The sequence below is a fragment of the Sinocyclocheilus anshuiensis genome, unplaced genomic scaffold, assembly GCF_001515605.1.
Source record: "Sinocyclocheilus anshuiensis isolate Anshui unplaced genomic scaffold, SAMN03320099.WGS_v1.1 scaffold1401, whole genome shotgun sequence".
Lineage (NCBI taxonomy): Eukaryota > Metazoa > Chordata > Actinopteri > Cypriniformes > Cyprinidae > Sinocyclocheilus > Sinocyclocheilus anshuiensis.
The window spans coordinates 149572-171616 of NW_015552627.1; the positions used below are offsets into that span (position 1 = coordinate 149572).

Below are 22045 nucleotides of genomic sequence, written 5' to 3' on the forward strand. Positions count from 1 at the left end.
GTGATCAGCAGAGTTTACACGTCACGTTTTGGTAACGGTACGGTTCACTTGGAACCTCAACCGAGGTGGTACTAAAAAAAGTACCAGGTACCAGGTACTGTACCCAGTGGAAAACCCCCCAAAAGTGAACCATACCGAGCCGTACCGTGCCGTACCATGCAGTGGAAAAGCGCCATAAGGGGACTTAGAAACAGAGTGCCTGCTATCAGCGTGCCTCTTCTCTATTAACTTCGTGAGATCCCCTCTACTCTCTTTAGCGTCACACCTCCTGTGTGCTCTAATCCTGGAAGGGGGAGGAGCAAGAGTGGCCACGCTAGATTTCTGGTCCTGTCTGCGATCCTCGGACTGAGACGGACCAGCCCCCTCAAAGGTTTTGGGAGATGATCTAGAACGATTAGGGATGTACCTCTTGAAGTCTGCAGACTGCACCCTCGCCTCCTTAAACTTTTCAACCAACGCCTCAACGGATGTGCCAAAAAGCCCAGAGGGTGAGAGTGGAGCATCAAGGAAAAGGTTCTTCTCCTTTCTCCCAATGTCCACTAGATTTAACCACAGATGGCACTCCGTAGCCACCATTGCGCGATCGCCCAGCCGATGGCAGCAGCGGTTTTCTTGGCAGCATGGAGATCGAGATCTGTGGTGCAGCTCCTCCATAGCCTCAGGGTTTGTCCCCTTACCTTCATCTAGATCTTTCAGCAGGTCTGCCTGGTGGGCCTGAAAACACAGCCATAATGTGCAGAACCCCCGCGGCCTAACCTGCTGCCACATACGCTTCTGTTTCTCATGCCCCCAACCAACTCCAGTCTCTTAGTAGCACGGGCCATAACCTCCAATATCTCCCTGTATGTGGGGCTGGCGTGCTGAGATGACTCAGTGCTCACACTTTCCTCGTCATCACCAACTACATCCACGTCCTCGTCTGGATGACGCCAGCAGCTTACTAACTGCCGAACCGGACGACTCGAGAGAGAGCATGTCCAGATCCTGCGGCTTTTGACAAAAGCAGCAGAAATATTTCTCGTTCTCCAAACCTTTTTCCAGTTTCTCCACAAGCTCCACCTGCGATCGCCACGATTGGAGCTTCAGGCGTGCCTCAACAACATCGGGACCAGAGCTGCAAGGTGCAGATGTCTGTCTTGCATCCCTGGAGAATAATGACATGGGCGATCTGTCTGAGCTTTTTCATTGCGAATTTCTCGCAATGAACGCATTCAGTGCCCTCTAACACTGAACACACATGCTCCTCTCCCAAACAGATAACTCATAGGTCATGCAAGTCCTCAGGTGTCCCTAGGGGATGCAGTGTGGAGTTCTCTTGAAGGATAATCACATTTTAAGAACTAGAGAATTTTATATTCACTTACAAATTGATTTAAATGCATGTGTGTGTGTTTAGGTTGCAATGCATGTCTTTCTTTCCTCGTGTGTTGCTTCAATAACACAGCTAACTTTAGACTGCTTCTCTTTCTTTCTTGTTCTGCTTTTCCTTTGCAGGAGCCTCTGTCCACTGCTTCTACTCTTGAAGACACACAATATGATGTTAAGGTGTCTCATTCCACACTGTTTCCATGTTCTTACGTGTTTTAAAAAAAAAATACTTAATTTTCTACTCAGGCTCTTTTAACACCAAAAATAACAATATTAAAAGCGTGCTTTCGAATACTTTTTAGGTGTTCCAAGTGACAGTTTAGTGTACTTGGTCAGGATGATTAGAAAATTAGAATGACTTCTGACAGTAGTTGTTGTTTGTGTAACCTTTAAAAAGTCCCAATTCAAAATCATGCATGCAAATTGTCTTTGGTCAATTAATTTATTTTTTCTACAAACTAGACATTATATTTGGTATTTGGTAATATGGTAGCCTATTTTACTGTAATGAACATGCAATGGATTGTTATCGTGGGCATTTAAATACCATGAATAATTCTAGATGCCTTATTATCCTAATTGTTTACATTTATTTTAGAATGCTCATTAGCTTTTTTTCCATTAACTGGTTAAAAATATGTCAACAAAATTGCTGTCTGGCAGTAGATGGTACTTATAGAACAGCAAATATACAGCAGTTACCACTGTTACCTAAAGCAGCATTACCATTTTCTGTTTCTGACACCAGTTTGTGCTGCGAAAGACAGGAAGTTAAACAGTATGTAAATGTTTGCAAAAAGCTATTGTGTTATTGTATTTAAATGTTTATGGTTATTTTTTATTTGAAAAATTCATGAAACTTATTAAGGACACAATATTGAAGTTTTTTAGTAACCATTTTTTAGCAGTGTACTTAAGTTCTGTGGTAATACATGGTTTATCGTGACACAATCTTCAGCAATTATCGCAATATAACAATTTTAAACTGACACATGCCTACTGCAAACTATATGATAATATTTACCTGCTGTGAGAACAGAATGCATCAACATATATGATGTCATGACTGGATCATTACACTGGATAATTTCACTCAAGCATGATCAACTGCTCAAAATCACACCCATGATTTCTTCATATCTCAATCATCACGGTTTGTTTCATTATGTGATGTAGAAAAACGCTACCCCTTTTTTTCCTCAACAGCAGCAATCTCACTCTGCCCTGGAGGACGACTATAATTGTGAGTTTGCTGGCTTGAAGGACACCTACCTGGCCATTGAGAGGAAATGTTCAAGTATGACTGTCAGCTCCACTTCAAGCCTGGAAGCTGAGGTGGATTTCACTGTCATTATGGACTTACACAGTGATGTGGAGGAATTTTCTAGAGGCATGACTGAGCTGGTTGAGAAGGACAAATTAGAGCTGGGCAGGGAGAGTTTTGACAACACTCCCAGGTCTCACTCCACCTGTCACATGAATTTGCAAGATGTATCACCTGGAAGAGAACATCTCCTTGAAGGTCGTGGTCACCAAGATATAGAACCTGTAAGGGCGAGTTCGTATTCCATAAAAAGGTCAAGAGAGGAAGAGATCTACAGAATTGTGACATTCATTACATAGCTTAAACTACATTATCATATTGCAAATTGTTTTATGCCTTTTTTCTTTTAGTGAATATCATTTGTTTTGGTAACACATTTGAATTTGTTACTTTTAATTATTTTCATTCTACTTCATTGTGTTTATTATTATTTCATTTATAAGAAATTCCTAAATCAAAAAGTCATCCACAATGATTTAATTATAGCATTGTATTGGAGAAGATTTTCTGAAGGGAAGACTGCAACAGCAATAGAAAATCCACTGCAAACATTTGGATTTGAATTTAAGGCCCCTTGTAGTATAAGGGTGTTTTCACACCTAGTTTGTTTGAGCCCTGCAAACGCTCTCGGAGCGGTTCAGCTCGAATATGTGAACAAACATGTGATCTCAGACTCACCTAAAAGGACCCACAAGCAAACCGTACTCGTTTAGTTTGTGGGTCCGTTTGTGATTTGATTTCCTCGTGATTTATGTAAGTAATGAGGTCCGTATGTTCACTCTGTATGAACGAACATAACAGTATTATATCTTATCTTATTATATATTATCTGCTTGAGATTGAACTAAGCAGTTTATATATTTATATAAAGCAGTTTATGTATTTATATTTTATGTATATTATTATTTATTGATGTCATTTCAGAAGTTTCAATCTCTTGTTACACTTTGCATAAACTAAATAAACAAATAAGTAAATAAATAAACTGACTGTTAACTTGAACAATACAAAATAATTCTGTTTTCATTTATGTAATCTATGGCTAACTGTGCATTAAATTATTTAACGCATGATGGAGGCAAATTACGTCTCGGGTTACGCATTTAACCATGGTTCCCCGAGAGGGAATGAGACGCTACGTCCCCCTCTAGGGGACACTTTGGGGAATGCTGCCAGCATGTCTGAAGCACTTGTAAAACAACACCAATCCTATTGGTCCACGTGGCCTGTGACGTCATAGGCGGTTACCCAAAAGTATAAAAGGGCACATGCTTAATACGTCACCAACTTAGTTGTCTGAGGAGGCTACCAGAAAGGGACCCTAAGAAGGGGAGCAATCACCGAGCTATCAAACAGCTAGTCCCGCACAGCTAGCCTAAATAACTACAGTAGGTAAACCCTCCTATGAGGCTGCCCAGACCACAAAGAGTGGGCTATCTATTTACAACCCTAGCAGGGGAGACAGCGCTATCTAGGTGAGGGCTCCAGGAGACCGGTACCCTAAGAAGGGGAGCAGTCACTGAGCTAGCACATAGATATCCTCTGATAGCTATATGAGTAGGAAGGGCTACCAGAAGGGGGACCGACTGAAACTCCCCAAACCACAGAGAGTGGGCTGTCTACTTACAACCCAAAGAAGGGAGACAGCACTGTCTAGTTAAGGGCTCAAAACCCTAGGCAGGAGAGCAATCACTGAGCTTGAACATGGCTATCCACAAATAGCTAGGCTGTAGGAAAGGGGACCACTGCAACTGCCAAGACCACCAGCAGTGGGCTGTCTAATTATAAACCCTATAAGGGGAGTCAGCACTATCTAGGCATGGCTCAAGGAGACTGCTACTTAAAAACCCTAGGCAGGGGAGCGATCACCGTTTCCTCAGATAGCAATGTTTCCGGGAAAGGAGATGTGAAAACACAGCTAGCTTCAGATAGTAAGCCCGTCCTGCCATAACAATGGCTAAAATATAACCACCCTCAGATGGCTATGCTAAGGAGGTCCCCAATCAGTGTCAGTCCCACAGTAGGCTAGAGAGCACTGTTATATTGACCAGAGACTCACAAGAGGGAGATCCAAACCATCAGCACATGATTCACTAAAGAGTGAACACATAAAAAAACATTAGTCCAAGATCAAAGCCGGATGCAAGCAACAGCCATAACACTAGGTGGCTGGACACAGCTATCCTCGAATAGCATTTCTCTCAGATAAGGCTGAAGTTTGCCCAGACCATGGAAGTGGGCCATCTACTTAAAACCCAAATAGGGGAGACAGCACAGTCTAGGCAAGGGCTCAAGGAGAACATTACTTAAAAAACCACAAGGGGGAGCAGTCTTCGAGCACAACTATCCTCAGATAGTTCGACACAACTATCCTCAAATAGCAGATTCCTAGACAAAGACTTCAGCACTTACCTGAGAGAGCTTGTGCCAAGGGGAACCCAACCTAGTCATAGACGTCAGGCTAGAATATAGATGCCCTCACGCTGCTATATTCCAGAGCAAAGCAAGCTTGAGCTGCAGCATAACCATCCGCTCTGAGCAGAGACTGTTCACTTAAAGCACTCAAGAGGGGGAACTGTCTACTCAGCCCAAACTTACTGAGCGGGATTCAGAGGCACCACCCACTTAAAAATACCCAGAAGCCTGGGGAGGCAGCCCACACCTAAACCCATGGAAGGAGCATAGGAAGAAGCATTCCCCATAACCACTCTAGGTGACTTAAACACCCTGGGAGAGAAAGCTCGCAAGCGTTTCTCCACGGACATTCAGTATATCCATGCCCAGCGAGGCTCTCTACACACAATAAAAAGCATATTAGAGAGGCACAGCTGAGCTGAATATAGCTCCGCCCGTGATCTCACAATCTCGTAAGCTTGGAGCTAAAAACGACTTGGTGCTCACACTAGAGGTCTTCTCGGGTTCTAAAATCTGTACCCGACCCGAATCGACCCGAATCACTTCTTGCCCGAACCCGACGTGCATAAATTACATTTTTTTAAAGAAAAACCCGACCCGAGACAGACCCGATGAAATTAGACCCGAGTCCTAGTCATAGACGTCAGGCTAGAATATAGATGCCCTCACGCTGCTATATTCCAGAGCAAAGCAAGCTTGAGCTGCAGCATAACCATCCGCTCTGAGCAGAGACTGTTCACTTAAAGCACTCAAGAGGGGGAACTGTCTACTCAGCCCAAACTTACTGAGCGGGATTCAGAGGCACCACCCACTTAAAAATACCCAGAAGCCTGGGGAGGCAGCCCACACCTAAACCCATGGAAGGAGCATAGGAAGAAGCATTCCCCATAACCACTCTAGGTGACTTAAACACCCTGGGAGAGAAAGCTCGCAAGCGTTTCTCCACGGACATTCAGTATATCCATGCCCAGCGAGGCTCTCTACACACAATAAAAAGCATATTAGAGAGGCACAGCTGAGCTGAATATAGCTCCGCCCGTGATCTCACAATCTCGTAAGCTTGGAGCTAAAAACGACTTGGTGCTCACACTAGAGGTCTTCTCGGGTTCTAAAATCTGTACCCGACCCGAATCGACCCGAATCACTTCTTGCCCGAACCCGATGTGCATAAATTATTTAAAAAAAAAAAGAAAAACCCGACCCGAGACAGACCCGATGAAATTAGACCCGAGTCCAACCCAACCCGACTGCATTTATTTTCGAACCAGACTGGACCTGAACGTAAACAGCATTGACGTATCCACAGCCTGCAGCCCCGCAGCCAGTCAGGAAAACCCCGGTGTCCTGCTGACTGATTGGCCACTTCTCCATTACTTTCATTTATTTAACATTTATTTAATTTTATTATTACTTATTTGTTATTAATTATTATATTATTGCCTTGCCTGATGGATACAAGTTATTTCTGAGTTCGGCTTTCAGTTGTGACCAGTGGATTTGAAAAACAAACGTGATAGTTTGATAAAAAATAAATCGATAGCTTTTCATGGCTAATCTAAAGCATAACTAATGATCATAGCATAATTCATGGCTTCGCTAGTGTTGTCTGCAACCAAATTTCCGGCGAAATGCTTCTGCAAACAAAAAAGAAAAGCCCTACATGAATACGCAGAGTAATGAAGCGGGTGGATTTTCCTAATGGATCTTATGTCTGTAAGATTGATTTCTGTTGGCGAGGTTAACATATGCTCCTTTTCTTTTTACAATTACCTGAGACCCGAGGCCACTAATACTGAACCCGACCCGTGTCCGAGGCACTCGTAGAAATTTTGGACCCGAACCCGCTCAGGTCTCGGGTCGGACCTCGGGTTTTCGGATCCAAGTGGACCCGTGAAGACCTCTAGCTCACACTTCATCGTTATAGCAACGCAGTAAAAGCATTATCCATGGCATCAGGCACCCCGATTTTTAAAGGGTATGCGGACACCACAGATCAAAGCAATTGCCGCGAGCTGAGATAAACCGTGCTGCGGCAACTGCCCAAGAAACAAACGCTTTGCCACACATCCCTGGGGAATAGGAACAAGAGCTAGTGGAGCATTATCATTGCGACTCATCACAATGAGCGTGTAGTCACCGAGACAAAAACGCAAAAGTTAGAATATGCCCTCAAGGGCTAGAATCCAAACACGAAGGCACACATTCCCTAAAGCGCTGCTCGACCCACCCGGATGACGTTTCACACGTGTGAACAAACAGACGGCTCCGAAGACAACAAAAGTTGGTGATGTATTCAGCAGGTTCTCTTTTATACTTTCAGGTACCTGCCTATGACATCACAGGCCACAGGGACCAATAGGATTGCCGTTGTTTTACACGTGCTTCAGACGCCGGTCATGCTGGCAGCATTTCCCAAAATGTCCCCTAGAGGGGGACGCAGCTCGAAGTTCCCTTGAAGGGGAACCACCCAACACGCAGCGGCGATCTAGCATTCTGCTCGCTTCAAATCAGAGACAAAGATGAAGTAGTGCTGTAAGATCACATGTATTTGAATGCATGAATTATAGCATTGATTTGAATTCATTATCGAGAGAGAGATGAAAGTTACATGTGTGAATTGCGTCTGTGCATCTCATTCTGCAAGAGTGAAGCTGTGAGTTTCGTTACTTCAAAACATTACTTTTACCCCCTAGTTGCTTAGAAATATAATGTAGCAATTCAGTATCGAAGCTACTATTTTAATAAAACTTGCGTGGTAGAGTTGACAACAAGTGTCCATGCTCGTGAAAATTTCCATGTGTGCACAGTGCTATCTTCAATCTCTGTGAGTGATGTGCACAGCGCGGGTGTCAATGAAAGCAGCAAAACAATATAGTAGCAATATAAAGTTAGTAGCAAAAAAAAAAATAATAATACTATCTTATCTGAGGAAAAAAGCTAATTGAATTAACTTTATACTTAATGTTCCCTTTTAATTTTAAAATTTACTGAAATGCGTTGTTAAAGCTCTGCAAATGTCTTGACTGGTGTCATGATCAGAGATTGCCAGCTCTTTCTCACCCTCTTCCCTGTCCAATTTATCTTCCAAATTTTCCAGTGGGTCAGACTCCAGCATTCCACTGCTGCACAGAAAGCTGGAGTCTGGGTTCTTATGAAGTTGTGGTGTGAACAATAAAGAGTCTGAGATCAGGTGCTGGAGTGATCCAAGAAAAGAACGGGTTATTTTTTGAGTCCACTATATTGTGAACACCAAAAGGAATGAGGTCACTTTTGGCTGGTTCCCTTTCTGGTTCATTTTAAGTGAACTGGGTTTGGTTCCTTTAAAACGAACTATATGTGAAAGCATCCTTAATGTGAAATGTGCTGATTATGCAAAATAAATAAATAATAATACTACTACTAATAATAATAACAATAATAATAATAATAACTCATTAATTAAAAAAAACTAAATAACCAGACTCATCATTATGGAAAAAACAAAAATGAGAAATAAAATGAATGAGAAATAGTTTCCTCTTGACAAAAATTGCTATATTTTTCAAATGGAAAATATTTCATTTGAATTAATTTATAAATGTATTAAATAGCTAATAATAATTAAACATTTTGTATTGGACCTCCTCTGTTTTACTGTGAACTAAAAATATTTTGGATACCAAGCACTTTTTTTTTCATCATCTGAAACATGTCATTAGTGTCATTATTGATCACATGCACATCATACATATGTGTAGATCATGGCCTTTATATCTGTTATTCTAATTTTACCTTCGAACAAAACAGATTTTACTTAACCCATTTGGGAGTCACACTTGTGATCATGGTCAAAAGTGGCTAAAATCTAAAATCTAAACCTAAAATCACTTTTGACCTAAAAATGTTCTGTTTTGAATTTATAAAAATCACAGCTTCATCGGAATGGTATGAAACTTGGTGACTTTTATGGCATTTGGAATGTGAACAAGCAAAAAAATTGAGGGAATGATTTGAGCAGGCTAAGTGGTCATAAAAAAAATAGTCACACTTGTTCCTGTCATTATAAAACTCTCCTTTCACTCGGCAGCTGTGAAGTGGAGCAGGACAACCTCCCACCAGTCGTTGTTTTGGATTCTCATCCACAGACAACCCGTTACTGTGTGATAAATATGAGCAGCACAGCACAGCGTTTATATGTATAGTTATAAATGATCCATAAATGGATTTTCATATATATTTCATATATTATGATCCATAATATGGATACATATTAATTCTGCTTTTAAAAACACATAAAGAAACCATGTAGGAGAGTGGTTATTATGTGCAAACAGTGAGAAACTATATTTGTGCAGTGTGAGCATGTAAAAAAAAAAACTATTCCGATTTGAAGCTTGTGACATATAAACTCGCACATCAACCCGATCACTTTATTTAGCATTCATGTAAACACAACATTCAGATTCATCAATCGGAATGAATTCAGTCCGTTTGAACCAAAAATTGTGCATGTAAATGTAGCCAGTTAGAGTTCAGAATCAGCACATGGTCACTGTCTAGCGGGCTTTGTTTTCAAGTGTGCAACTCATGGCATTCGCTTTTCTTCTGCTGGCGGTTACAAACAGCGTTGCATTACAGGGTGCCCCCTTCTGGAGTGAGGGTGAATTGCCTGTATTCATTGTAAGGCCTCATGCACCGAACCAAGATATCTGTACCGTGACGGTTCGGTACGAATACATGTATCGTTACACCCCTAGTGTGTACGCGTGTGTGTGTGAGTGAATGTGTTGGTTTTGCACTCTTGATGTTTTAGAGTTTCACCCCGTCATTGCTGTGTACTTTTTTTCTGAATTGTGGCAGATTTGTGGATTGTATCTTAGAATTTTTTTTTTTTTTTTCGATTTCCAATTCATTTCCTATGGTCGGTCATTTTTGACCGAAGACCACAAGTGTGACTATTTTTTTTATGACCACTTAGCCTGCTCAAATCATTCCCTCAATTTTTTTGCTTGTTCACATTCCAAATGCCATAAAAGTCACCAAGTTTCATACCATTCCGATGAAGCTGTGATTTTTATAAATTCAAAACAGAACATTTTTCGGTCAAAAGTGACCGAAGAGCACCAGTATTACTATTTGTAATATTACTGTTTGCAATAGTACTGTTTGGATTATGTGATATCAAGTACTCAGCAGACATATTGTATACCCCACATACTAATGTAACTATTTTTTCCTTTTTTATTCATCAGCCCTCTGTTGCCAAGAAAGACCCCAGTGCAGTGAATGCAGCCCAGATGTTGAAAAAAGGAGCAGTTCAAATGGAACTGCATTCTAATGGCTCTGAGGCTCCTGTCAAAGACATCTCTGATCATGTAAGAATATAACTATATTTTTTTTGCTCCAGTTGCTGAATTTCATTTAAAAAAGTTCATAAAAGTTACTTTAAATACAAACCTAAAATAGTTATTCAATTCTAATTCAAGACTGTAAGAGGTGCGGAAAAAGTTTCCTTTTTAACTAATTTTAAGTTTGACCAAGGTGGTCTTGCTGGGTTGAGTGTGAGTAGACCAGTTGTCAGTATGCAAACAGTGTTGTGGGTAACCTAGGTAACCTAGTTCTGTCAATGAAGTCAACACACCACAGTATTGCCCTGCTTGCAATCAGTCTATAAATACAGGTGCGAAGTAGCCAGTGCTTTTTTTGCCGACTAGTGACAAGTGCTCCCCGAGTGACCACGCCGTGTGGCGTGTTGACTTCATTCACAGAACTAGGTTACCTAGTATGGGTCTACTGTGTACCAGATAAGGTCAGGAGGGGAGATAAAACCCAAGTGGGGCAATAAAACTCAAGGAAACAAATTCATGCCAACAGAACATTTTATTAGTTTTCCCTGTTATTTACACAGTTAAATCAGCGGGTTTTTAGCACCTTGATATTGTCTACATAAGGCAGATCACGTCTGCTCTGCTGTTTGTTGTAGCAACATCCAGATGATAGAATTTGGCAAATGTCACAGATGATGACCAACCAGCTGCTGCACACACATCCTCCAGAGAAGCACCTTTAAACAATGCCCAGGAGGCAGCCACTCCTCTTGTAGAGTGTGCCACCACTCCCTTAGGAGGCATCCCTGCATTGTGATAGGCTAGATCTATCAGCCTGACCACCCATTTTGCCAGCCTCTGCTTGGACACTGCCTGGCCTTGCACAGAGTACCCATAACAGACAAACAGCTAATCGGTATGCCTTACCATTTGTGTGCGAGAAATGTAGCTTCTCAGTGCCCTGACTGGGCAGATTAGATGCAGTCTGGATGCTTCTGTTGAATTGTGAGGAGGTGGATGGAAGGGTTCTATCAGCAAAGGCCTGGAAACAAAGGAACGGGGCAGAACTTTTGGCAGAAAGGAGGGGTTTGGAAGAAGTTAAAGAGATGAGCCGCCTTCTCCTAATCTTAAACATGCAGGGTGCACAGAGAAGGCACAAATTTCACTCACCCTCTTAACTGAAGAAACAGAGAAAAGAAATGCAGTCTTCAATGTAAGAAATTCCATCCCTATCTCATCTAACGGTTCAAAAGGAGGTTCTGTCAGAGCCTTCAAGACAATACCCAGATCCCATGAGGGAATTAGCCAAGCTCAAGATGGACACAGTCTGTCAGTCCCCTTCCGTTGATGCCTGAAAAGAAGTTGAAACCCAACTGTGCAACCTCCATAGCCTTCATGATGATCAGATATATGATCAGATATGTGATCCCCACATGCTTCAAGCAAACCACCATCATCCCTGTTCCCAAAAAAACAACTGTCTCCTGCCTGAATGACTACCGCCCTGTAGCACTGACATCAAATAAATGCCTCTTGACTCTTGACTCTTGACTCTTGATATAGCAGCTACATACCCTCTCAAGGTTGATTCAGTTAATCCAGTCTCCAGCAGGAATTGGAGAAATGACATCATGGTGGCCCCCTCAGCAAAGCGATTTAACAACCAGGAGGTGCAACCAGGAGGACTTTGGCCCTCAAAATCCTCACCTTGGCTAGGACTGAAGGCAGAAGTGGGAAAGGGGGGAATGCATCCAGTAGAACTGGGGACCATTTGTTTGCCAGAGCATCCACCCCTAGGGGCCCACCATTAAATACCACAGGAGGTAGTGTGTGGTTTCCTGTGTGGCAAAAATATCTACTTTGGCCTTCCCAAACCGAAGCCAGATGGCCTGTACCACTGCTGGGTGAAGTCACCATTCTCCTGGTCTGGGACCCCCCTGGACAAAAGGTCGGCTGCTACATTGTCCTCTCTCGGCAAACGTACAGCCCTCAGGGACACCCCTTGTATAGGTGCCCATAACAGGAGATCCCGGGCCTTCCTGTGTAGGGATATTGAATGTACTCCACCCTGGTGATTTATGTATGACATGACTGTTGTGCTGTCTGAACGAGCAATCACCTGCTTCTCCTGAAGCTGAGGAAGAAAATGGATCAAGGCCCGAAATACTACCTCCAGCTCCAAGAGGTTTATGTGTGCTCCTATCCAAGAGGCATCCTATTTTCCCTGTATTGGATTGCCTCACCAGACAGCACCCCGGCCTGCCTGTGAGGCATCTGTTTTTATGGTCTCCTTTGAACATAATGGGCCCAGCTTGACTCCCTCCTTTAGGCCTGGAGTTGAGAGCCACCACTTGACTGCTGGAAGACAATCCAGGTCCCTTTGAATCATTCGCTATCCATTCTCATATGGACTCACTTTGTACTTTGCTAACCATCGTTGTAATGGGCGCATGTGAAACAACCCCAATGGTACCACCTAACTGACTGCTGTCATTAGGCCATGCAGTCTCCGGCCCAACCTCACTGTAACTTGCTCCTTTTTGAGAAACTTGGACAGGCACCCCTTCAACAGATCAGTGGAGAGATCAGAGATGCTCTCATTAGAGTCGAATTCAAACTCAAGCCTAGAAATGTCACTACCCTTGTGGGAGTGAGACAACTCTTTTTGCTGTTCAGACTCAGCCCCAATTTCTGCAAGTGGGCTAAGACCACCTTTGTGTTGCTCCTGGCTTGCTGCTATGTAGGAGAAAAAATTTACCAATCATGCAGGTAATTGGCAATACGTGCAATATGTATGCCCTGGCGACGAAGAGGAATGAGTGCGGCATCCATACATTTGGTGAAGGTGCGGGGAGCCAATGACAGACCGACGGGGAGAACATTATACTCATAAGCATTGCCCTGAAAGTAGAACCTCAGGTACTTCCTGTGGTCCTCATGAATTGGGATGCGGAAATAAGCATCTTGGAGATCCACTGTTGTGAACCAATCCCCTTGTCTGATGAAGGTTAAAAGGGTTGAAAGTCAAAGCATACGGAATGGCATTCGCTTTAAATTATGATTTAAATTCCTGAGATTCAGGATGGGCCGAAGACCCCCCATCTTTCTTTGGAATCAAGAAATAGGTTGAATAAAACCCCTGCCCTATTGATCCCGAGGGCAGGCATGTTATTGCTCCTTTTCCTAAAAGAACTGAGACTACGTCTTTCAGAGACCTGCACTTTGTCTCTAATCTCAAAACAGTAGGAACAATTCCTTAAAATTGGGGTGGCTTGGATTTGAATTGGAGCCTGTATCCGAACTCCAAGGTGCTCAGCACCCATGTACATTGAGTGCATTGGCGCCGTGGAAGAAGAAAAACGTGAGGCCGGAGGTTTATAACCTTCAGTGACGGTTTCTTCCGCCTGCTGCACGTGTGCTGGAAGACTCTGCCTGCCATGTCCTACAAAAGGACTGCTGGACTCCTTGTCTTGGCCTTATGGGTGCCCCTTGGGCAGCAGACCGGCGCTGACCTACGAAGACCTGGCTTGATAATTCTGCCCGGGCCCAATTGCTGCTCCCAGCTGATGTGCGTAGCCCACAAGTAGCTGGTGCTCGACCCACTGATAAAGTCAGTTCTCTTGTCCTACGAGACTGCTCCAAGGCTGCTTCTGCAGGTGGTCCAAAGACTTCCCCATGCACTAATGGAGCTGCAATGACTGCCATGCAGTCTTGATCTAACAGATTAGCTTGAGATAGCCATACCTGATTGCATGCTTGAACCATATTGGCCATGGATAGCCCCAGGGCTTGAGTATGCGCACTTGTTCCTTGGATCAGCATATCAATTACTCACAATGTCTCTGGGATGTTTTCCTCATCTGTCAAAGTGGAGAACAAATCCTGCAGCAGACCCTCTAAATAAACCAAGAGTAGAGAGTTTGTCTTGCCGACAAGGCAGAGGCATGAAAGGCTTTCCTCAGCTGACTGTCAATTATCCTACCATGCTTTTTAGGGTGTGAAGCATCTCTTCCAGTCCTGGCCATAGCCCCCATCAGCATAGCAAGTGTGGGTCCGATCTGAGGAGCTGTAGAAAGCCCATAAGCTGCTGCCCCTGTCAAGTTGCCCAGCTGTGTCCTAGGGAGTGCTACAGAGCTAGGGGGCTTCCATGAAGACTGCAACTCTAAAATCGGGAAGTATTGGCAACCCCTCTGTTTTTCGACGCTGAGGGCCTCTATCAAACACTGAGGTTGATGTTGAAGCAGCTTGGGAAGGCAGTTTTGCATGCTCAGCTGCTCTGCTTTGTCTGAAGGGTCCAGTGCAATAGCCTCTGAAGTCTCTGACGCACTATACCTCGTTTATGACTCAGAGATGTCATCTGGTTATGAAGGCACAGAATTTTTATCCCTTCCAAACACTCCAGACGCTGCCAATGAAAGCTCATCAGGGTGATGGCATGGCCGTTTTGTCAATGGCAACATGTTGACTGAGATGAAATAGAACATAATATTTGTAATATATAAAATATTACTATTTAACTAAATTTGTTTAGTTATGTTATTAAAAAAATCAAACTGGTAAAATGTGAATCAGTTTATTCAAGGGACAAAATTTAAAAAGAAACATCTGTGATATGTTACTGTTTTTGTCTTATCTTGTGTCTCATAAAGTTGAATCTTTCTAGAATATAACTGAAAATAAATGGCATATGCCTTCCTGAACAACTGGGTTAAAGGTCTCAGGACTCATGTCCTCAATGTCATGTGTCTTTCTCTCTTGTCCTTTATAAAACTCCACTTTCTTTCTTTCTTTCTTTCTTTCTTTCTCTGTCTCTCTACCTTTGTGTCTACTGCAATACAATATAGTCAAACTCTGACAATGCTCTCCCAAATATTTTGCTGTTATGTCTTGCTCATTTCCTTTACAGGTGTAAGTAGCAGTGGGTGGTAATATACAAGAAATGCTGATACTGTTTCTTTAGTCATTCAGCAAATCTAAAAGCTGGTTCTTTTATGTTTACCTTTATCAGTCATACATGGGATAAAAATAGTATTTCACTGCATGCTGCTATGGTGCCATTTGCTGGCAACGAGACTGTATTTTCAGGTTTTATTGCTCTTCACTGTATTGCCTTGGCACTTATTGATTATTTTCTCATGTTTGTTGCAGAAACTGGAAGAGAGCACAGTTAAGGAGGCAAAAGAGAATGAGTCCCCTGTGAGTCTGGTCATATAATCACTCCCCAATAAATAGTGGTGGACCAATGTTTTTGTTTTTTTTTGTCATGTCTGATTCTGATGTATAGAGGTGGCTAATACAATACAGATACAATGCAGATATTATGTTCACATAATACAGTTTAATTGATATTTAAATTATATGAAACAGTTTATTGTTTTCATTTCTTTTTCTTTCTTTCTTTCTATTTGTTTATTAATTTATTATTTTTGACAAGACTGTTGGTAGATTTTAGAATTGACAAAAGGGTTCCTTTTATGTTTATGGATATGGTTATCATTAATCTTGCCCATGTTTAGACACACTGTACCCCATAACGACAAAGAAAACTGTGGTAACTGCGAATTCATTATGAAAAGTAAAAACTAAAATATTACATTCACTTAAATATTCAGACCCTTAACTCAGTACTTAGCTAAAAAATATTTGCTTAATTACAAACTCAAGTTTTTTGGCTATGATGTGACACCTAGATTTGAGGATTTTCTGCCATTCTTCTGTACAGATCCTCTGTCTGTGATCCTCTGTCCTCTGTAAAGAAGCTCTGTCAGGTTAGATGGAGACAATCTGTAGACAGCCACTGCTTTTTAGCTAATTCAGGCTTTGATGCATTTTGCACTGAGGAAAGTCTTCAGTCTGGCCATTTTTCCATAAAGCCCAGAATGGTGGATTTTTTTATTTTTTTATTTTTTTATTTTTTATTATTTATGTAGCTCCATACAAATAAAATATGTGCTGTCCAAGGTGCTTTATAGTAGTACAATTAAAAAGATGTACATACAAGTATAAAAATAATGTGGATTCGAAATTCACATAGCATCACAAAGTACATAACATTTAACCCATAAAAGAACTGTACCATAAAATAAATAAATTAAAAGGCAGGAAAATTTTAATTTTAGACTAAAAAATAGATAGAGTGGGGGCTGATCTAAGAAGTGGTAGACTATTCCAGATATTAGGATCAGCTGCCTCAAACACTCTACCCCTATGTTTAAATCTGGTTCTTGGCACCTTTAGTAGAATTTGATTACTGGATCTAAGTGATCTAGGTGGCTAATGAATTGAAGGAGGTAGAAGAGATATACACAGTTTCATCGGGTGTATGCGCTTGGCCCGACGTTAACTTCTGGTCTGTGTTTTTTTATCGGTTAAAGTTAAAGTGATGAGTAGACTGAAGTTGGGATCAGGTTGTTGTGCTGTGGGATGTGTTTCCCATACATTTATTTATTTGTGGCAGCCACAATATCAAAACTGACTGCCAAAAATTGATTTTCCAAAAGGCTTTGACTTTGCTGAATAAACATGAGCACTGTATGTTTCAAAATCAAAACGCGGCGCAGGTGTTTTGGTATCACTGCCTTCAGGAAATTTTCGATGTAATTTTCATTTCATCTTGCCTGTAATGCCTGATAAAGCAGCGTTTGTGAGTGGAGCGCTGCTTAGTGTACAGCCGTTACTGGGGAAACCTCTATTTCTGCCACTCCAAAAGCACCTCCTGCTGGCAGAGAATGAATTAGCATTTTCAGTAAATATACACTCTAAAAATTGGGTTGTTTTGACCCAGCTATTGGGTTGTTTTGACCCAGCTGTGGGGTTCAAAACAACCCAACCGCTGAGTCAAAACAACCCAATAGCTGGGTTTATATTTAATCCAGCATTTTTAGAGTGTATTTTGCTTGTTATCAGAAATAATATTCTCTGGAGGGATTTTGCTGTTGTTATTGTTGTTATTGATTCTTTGTGGAAATCTACCGGAAGTTCAGTTTGGGCACAAAAGCTTGCATGTGCAGCAACGTTTGTTTATGTTGCCGTTGAAACCATCTATATGTGAGCAAGGTTAATAATAGATTTATAAACTAAAATGTGTACTTAATCAAATACAATAATCCCAGTCTTCAAGTCATTTAGATGCAGGAAATTCGGCGACATCCAATTCATTAGATCTTTAAAACAGGCTGTCATTGTCTTGAGTATTTTTTAATGGCAAGTCGTTTTAGGTGTCATCTGCATAACAATTGAATGATACTCTGTGTTTTCTGAAAATATCACCCATTGGAAGCATAGAAAGAGAGAAAAAATTAATGGAGATTTTTGGGACTCCACAGGTAAGACTAGCCAAGAACGATTTGCAATTTGCAATATTGACTGTACAACATCTTTTGGTCAAATAAGACATAAACCATTGAAGGACATTACCCCACAGGCCTACATAGTGCTCTACAAAAGAAATAGGAATGGAATGATTAACTGTATCAAAGGCTGCCATTACGTCCAGAAGAATTCGGACCAGGGCTTGTCATTAACACCTGCCAATTGTTAGTTGATTTCAGAAGGACATGTAACACAGTCACTCCCACTAGCTACTTTAGCAGGTTACATTTTATATCCAGTAACTTAGATAGACAATATTGCTTACCCGGGACAAGTGGAATTTTTGAAGGGGCAACTAACCTGATTAAAACAACTAACTAGTGTAGTGATATCAGATGTTAGATAGCTTCACAAGGGGCACCACTAAATATAGTGATTTTAGATTTAAGTAGCACCACCAGTGTAATGGCTTTGGGCTTAAATATTAATATTAATACTTAATTTTGGTCATACTATTTTACAGGGCACCAGCCAAGGAATTCTGCCTTGACAATAAAGAACAATCATGGAAGATTGTTGAATAAATAAGAATTACATTTAAACTATAGGAAGTTGTAGTCTGACCAATCTGAAGTATTTGTGAGATATCGTTAACTTGTAGAGCCTTTTTACTGTATTATCAGCACAAGGAAGACACAAGTGTAATAAAAGGGTTTTTATTAACAAAGGGATAGACAAGAGTAACTAACGATTACTAAATGGATACAATGAATGGATAAAGTGCAAAGATTGAGAAATGCAAGTGACTGAGTTGGATTTTACTATGGACATTATCTTATGGAAAGATAAGCTGAAGTTTCCTGGAAGTAATAAGGTAAACTTTATTCTAGGTTCAACAAATAAATCGAGATATTATTTGTTATTAACTGACATCAGTTATATGGAATCTAATGCAAATTAGATAATCATAAACTGACAATACACTAATGCCAATGGTTACTGGAAAGAGGTTTGGAAAGGGTGATATTTATGCTCCACGTATGGGTGGCGAAATCTCATGGAGAAATCAAAACAAATGAACACAACTGCACACAGAAGAAACATACTCTGCTAAAAATGAAGTTTTTATACTTATAATATATGATACAGCCTAGTTAAGTGACATGACACGACCAAGAGAATGTGTTTCTCACTGAAAACCGGTATGAAATTTGATGTTAATTTTCATATAAAAGTTCATACAGTATAGAAGTAGTTAATAATGAGTGACTGGTATTTCAAACAGTCAATCATCTTTGCTCAATTTGATTAACCGAAAATAGTTCCAAACAAAGAAAAAAGCAAAACAGTCACACATCTCTGAGCAACACGATGAGGTTTTTCCTTTAATTAATTATTTAGCATTTAGGATGAATTGGGTGAGTCAATGACTACGTTTACATGTGCACGAATAATGCGATTATTTCCAATAATCAGAGTAAGGACTTGATCGCATTATGATGTTTACATGTCAAGAGCAAAGCTCTTCACTCCCGTTTACATGCAATTTCCATTATTCTTATTATTCGCTAAGAATTGTGGTTAATTTTTTACTGCCATTATTCACACACACTGCACAAATGATGGACTCAGAAAGAGCAGGTGTGTTACTGGCCGCTGTTTTAATTTATTTACGTCTAATGCAAAACACTTTTGTATATTCCATGCTTTTTGGCGCCATAGAAATGTGATGGCAATTCATTTGCCTACACTGCCGTCGTGCTCTACTCGCCGTTTCTGGATGAGGGTAAGAGACTAGTGGCAGCGAGTTGTGCTTTCCCCAGAAATGCGATGCTTTCTTCCCCGCCATCGTTTCTAACAATATGCGTATTATTACTGGTGTGTGTCACATCATTCATGTATGTCACAAGCACATGCGCACTTTGGTCATAGTGGCAATACTGCGATTAAGGTGTTTACATGCCTGTATATTTCGATTAAAATCAGCGTACGCCACCTATGTTAATACGATTATGCTTGCTGCGATTATGAGCTTAATCACATTATTTAGATCGAATTATTGCATTTACGGAGAGATACTGTTTAATCGCAGTATTGTCAAAATCACATTATAAAGCAAGGCAAGGCAAGTTTATTTATATAGCACATTTCGTACACAATGGTAATTCAAAGTGCAAGAGGCCTCCAAACAGTTAAGCCCCCTTTTTAAAAAAGATGTGGGAAGTGTGTCAAGATAGCAGGTTGACAATTTTAGGTGCTGTTTACTATTACTATTTCTTCCAAAATTTTGCTATCAATTGCTTCAAAAATAGACATAGTATCTTCTTTTTGATATTGCGATTGAATCTGTCTGACCTCTGCACCTCTGACCTTCCTGATATTAATGATCTTCTGAGAAAAGAAGGAAGCAAACTCATTGCATTTGCTGTCAGAGAGCATTTCACTGGAAATCTGACTTGGGGGTTTTGTCAATCTCTCAACAGTAGCAAAAAGAGTGCAAGTGTTGTTTAAGTTACTGTTTATAAGGTTTAAGAAGAAAATCTGTCTAGCAGTGGCTAGTTCCACATTGAAAGCATGAAGGCTGTCTTTATAGATGCTATAGTGAATGTCAAGTTTCGTCTTCCGCCACATCTGCTCAGCTTTTCTGCATTGTCTTTTCATACTCTGAACTGCTGTTGATTTTCTCCAAGCTGATTTCTGTCTGCCAGACTTCTTGCTGACTTTTACAGGAGCAATATCATCAATAACATTCTTAACTTTTGAGTTAAAGGAATCAAGGAGAAGATCAACAGAGTCTGCAGAAATGCTTGGTGTTAAAGAAATAGCCTCCATAAATAGCACATTAGTGTTCCCCTTCAGGAACTCGAGCTGCATCGAAACGCTACAGGAACGCCTCCAGCGTGACCATGCTCTGAATCACATGTGTAATCAGTCCAATGGATGGGCGAGACGTCACGGGCGGGGTGACGTAGTGACCAGGAGCATAAAAGCACGTGCGGTGAAACCGGCGTCAGCTTTCTGTCATTCAGCAAGCACTTGCGTCTTGTGTGTGTCAGTCTGATATCTGTTTGTGAGTCTTATTTAGTGTTGTTTGTCACGAAATCACAAGACAAAACTCTTCCTTAACCACCAGATCCAGCGCCCGCTCTCGGGGTTCGGAATCACATTATAATCTCACCCCCCGGTGAGAGGGCTCGACACTCCGCCTGTCTTCCTCCGAGGAGGTTGATGAGGGCGTCGATAAGCTCACCAGTTGCACAAGCATCAGTTACATAAGCATATTATGCCTAATATTATAATGAGCAGCTTTACTGTGGAGCAGAGCTGTTTTACAGTCACACAAGCATTATGTCTATATTATTATGAGCAGCATTTACTGGGGAGCGGAGCTAGCGCAGTCAGCTCTCGGAAATAAGGGTCTGATTGTGCTTCTCCCCACTGAACGCGCCGCTCCTGCCGGGCACGCTCCGAGGAGGGTGTCCGTGCTTGCGAGCTCACGGTTAAGTCCCGCTATTGCTGAGGCACGGCGGCGATTCAGATCGCGGGGATCGCACGTGGATCTAGCGGATGGGTTGGAGACGGCTCGCCCTTTCTCCGCCTGCACTCCCTAGATCCAGCGCTCTCTCTCGAGGCTCGGAAGCCCGCGCTGCGGTTTCTTCCCCCTCTCAGTGAGAGCTCGCTGCTGCGGCTATTTTTCTCCAAGGAGATTGATATTGTTTGCGTGACCAAGTGGCTCGCGCGCTGCCGAGGCAACGCGTGTATTACATCATTTTCAGTTTTTGATGTGAATCTTACCACACCAGATCGTGTTTACTTGTTTGGCTGCATTTAATTCTGAGGAATTAAATTAAGTATTTATCTGACTATGAGAAGATAGATATATCATTTTCGATTTTTGAAATAAATCTGATCACACCAGACCGTGTTTACTCGTCTGGTGTTTGATTGCATTTGATTCTGAGGAATAAAATTAAGTATTTACCTAACTATGAGAAGTTAGATATACAGAGGCTCTTGGGATAAAAATTTCTCGAGTAAGAGCACGTGTTTACCTCTCCTCCTCTGAGGAGGTTGAGGCGGTCAGCAGGGGCTGCCGGGCGGGAGCAGTCCCAACCTACCGTGTTCCAACTCCTCATTCTGGGGGCGTCACTTCTCGTACTCCGCAGAGTCTAGAGTCACAGTGGTGCTCCCAGGCCGAAGGCTTAAAGCGGAAGGTGGTTCTGTGGACCATCATTCTCGCTGGATAGTCTCCGTCTAAAACGTCCTGACGCCTAAGGCCTATAGGACTTCTGAGGGCCAGCTCACTCTGGGGCAGAGGGGT

At 41.7% G+C, this 22045-nt stretch overlaps 1 protein-coding gene across 2 annotated transcripts in view; it reads left to right on the plus strand.

Annotated features, from left to right (window-relative positions):
• Positions 1 to 22045, plus strand: part of LOC107666579 (band 4.1-like protein 1) — a 193851-nt gene that overhangs the window by 143997 nt on the left and 27809 nt on the right. For both annotated transcript variants that reach the window (XM_016457986.1, XM_016457988.1), the window contains exons 16-19: positions 1495 to 1545; positions 2575 to 2916; positions 10339 to 10461; positions 15562 to 15609. In XM_016457986.1, the coding sequence (XP_016313472.1) occupies positions 1495 to 1545; positions 2575 to 2916; positions 10339 to 10461; positions 15562 to 15609 (564 nt within the window). The remainder of the gene's footprint in view (positions 1 to 1494; positions 1546 to 2574; positions 2917 to 10338; positions 10462 to 15561; positions 15610 to 22045) is intronic.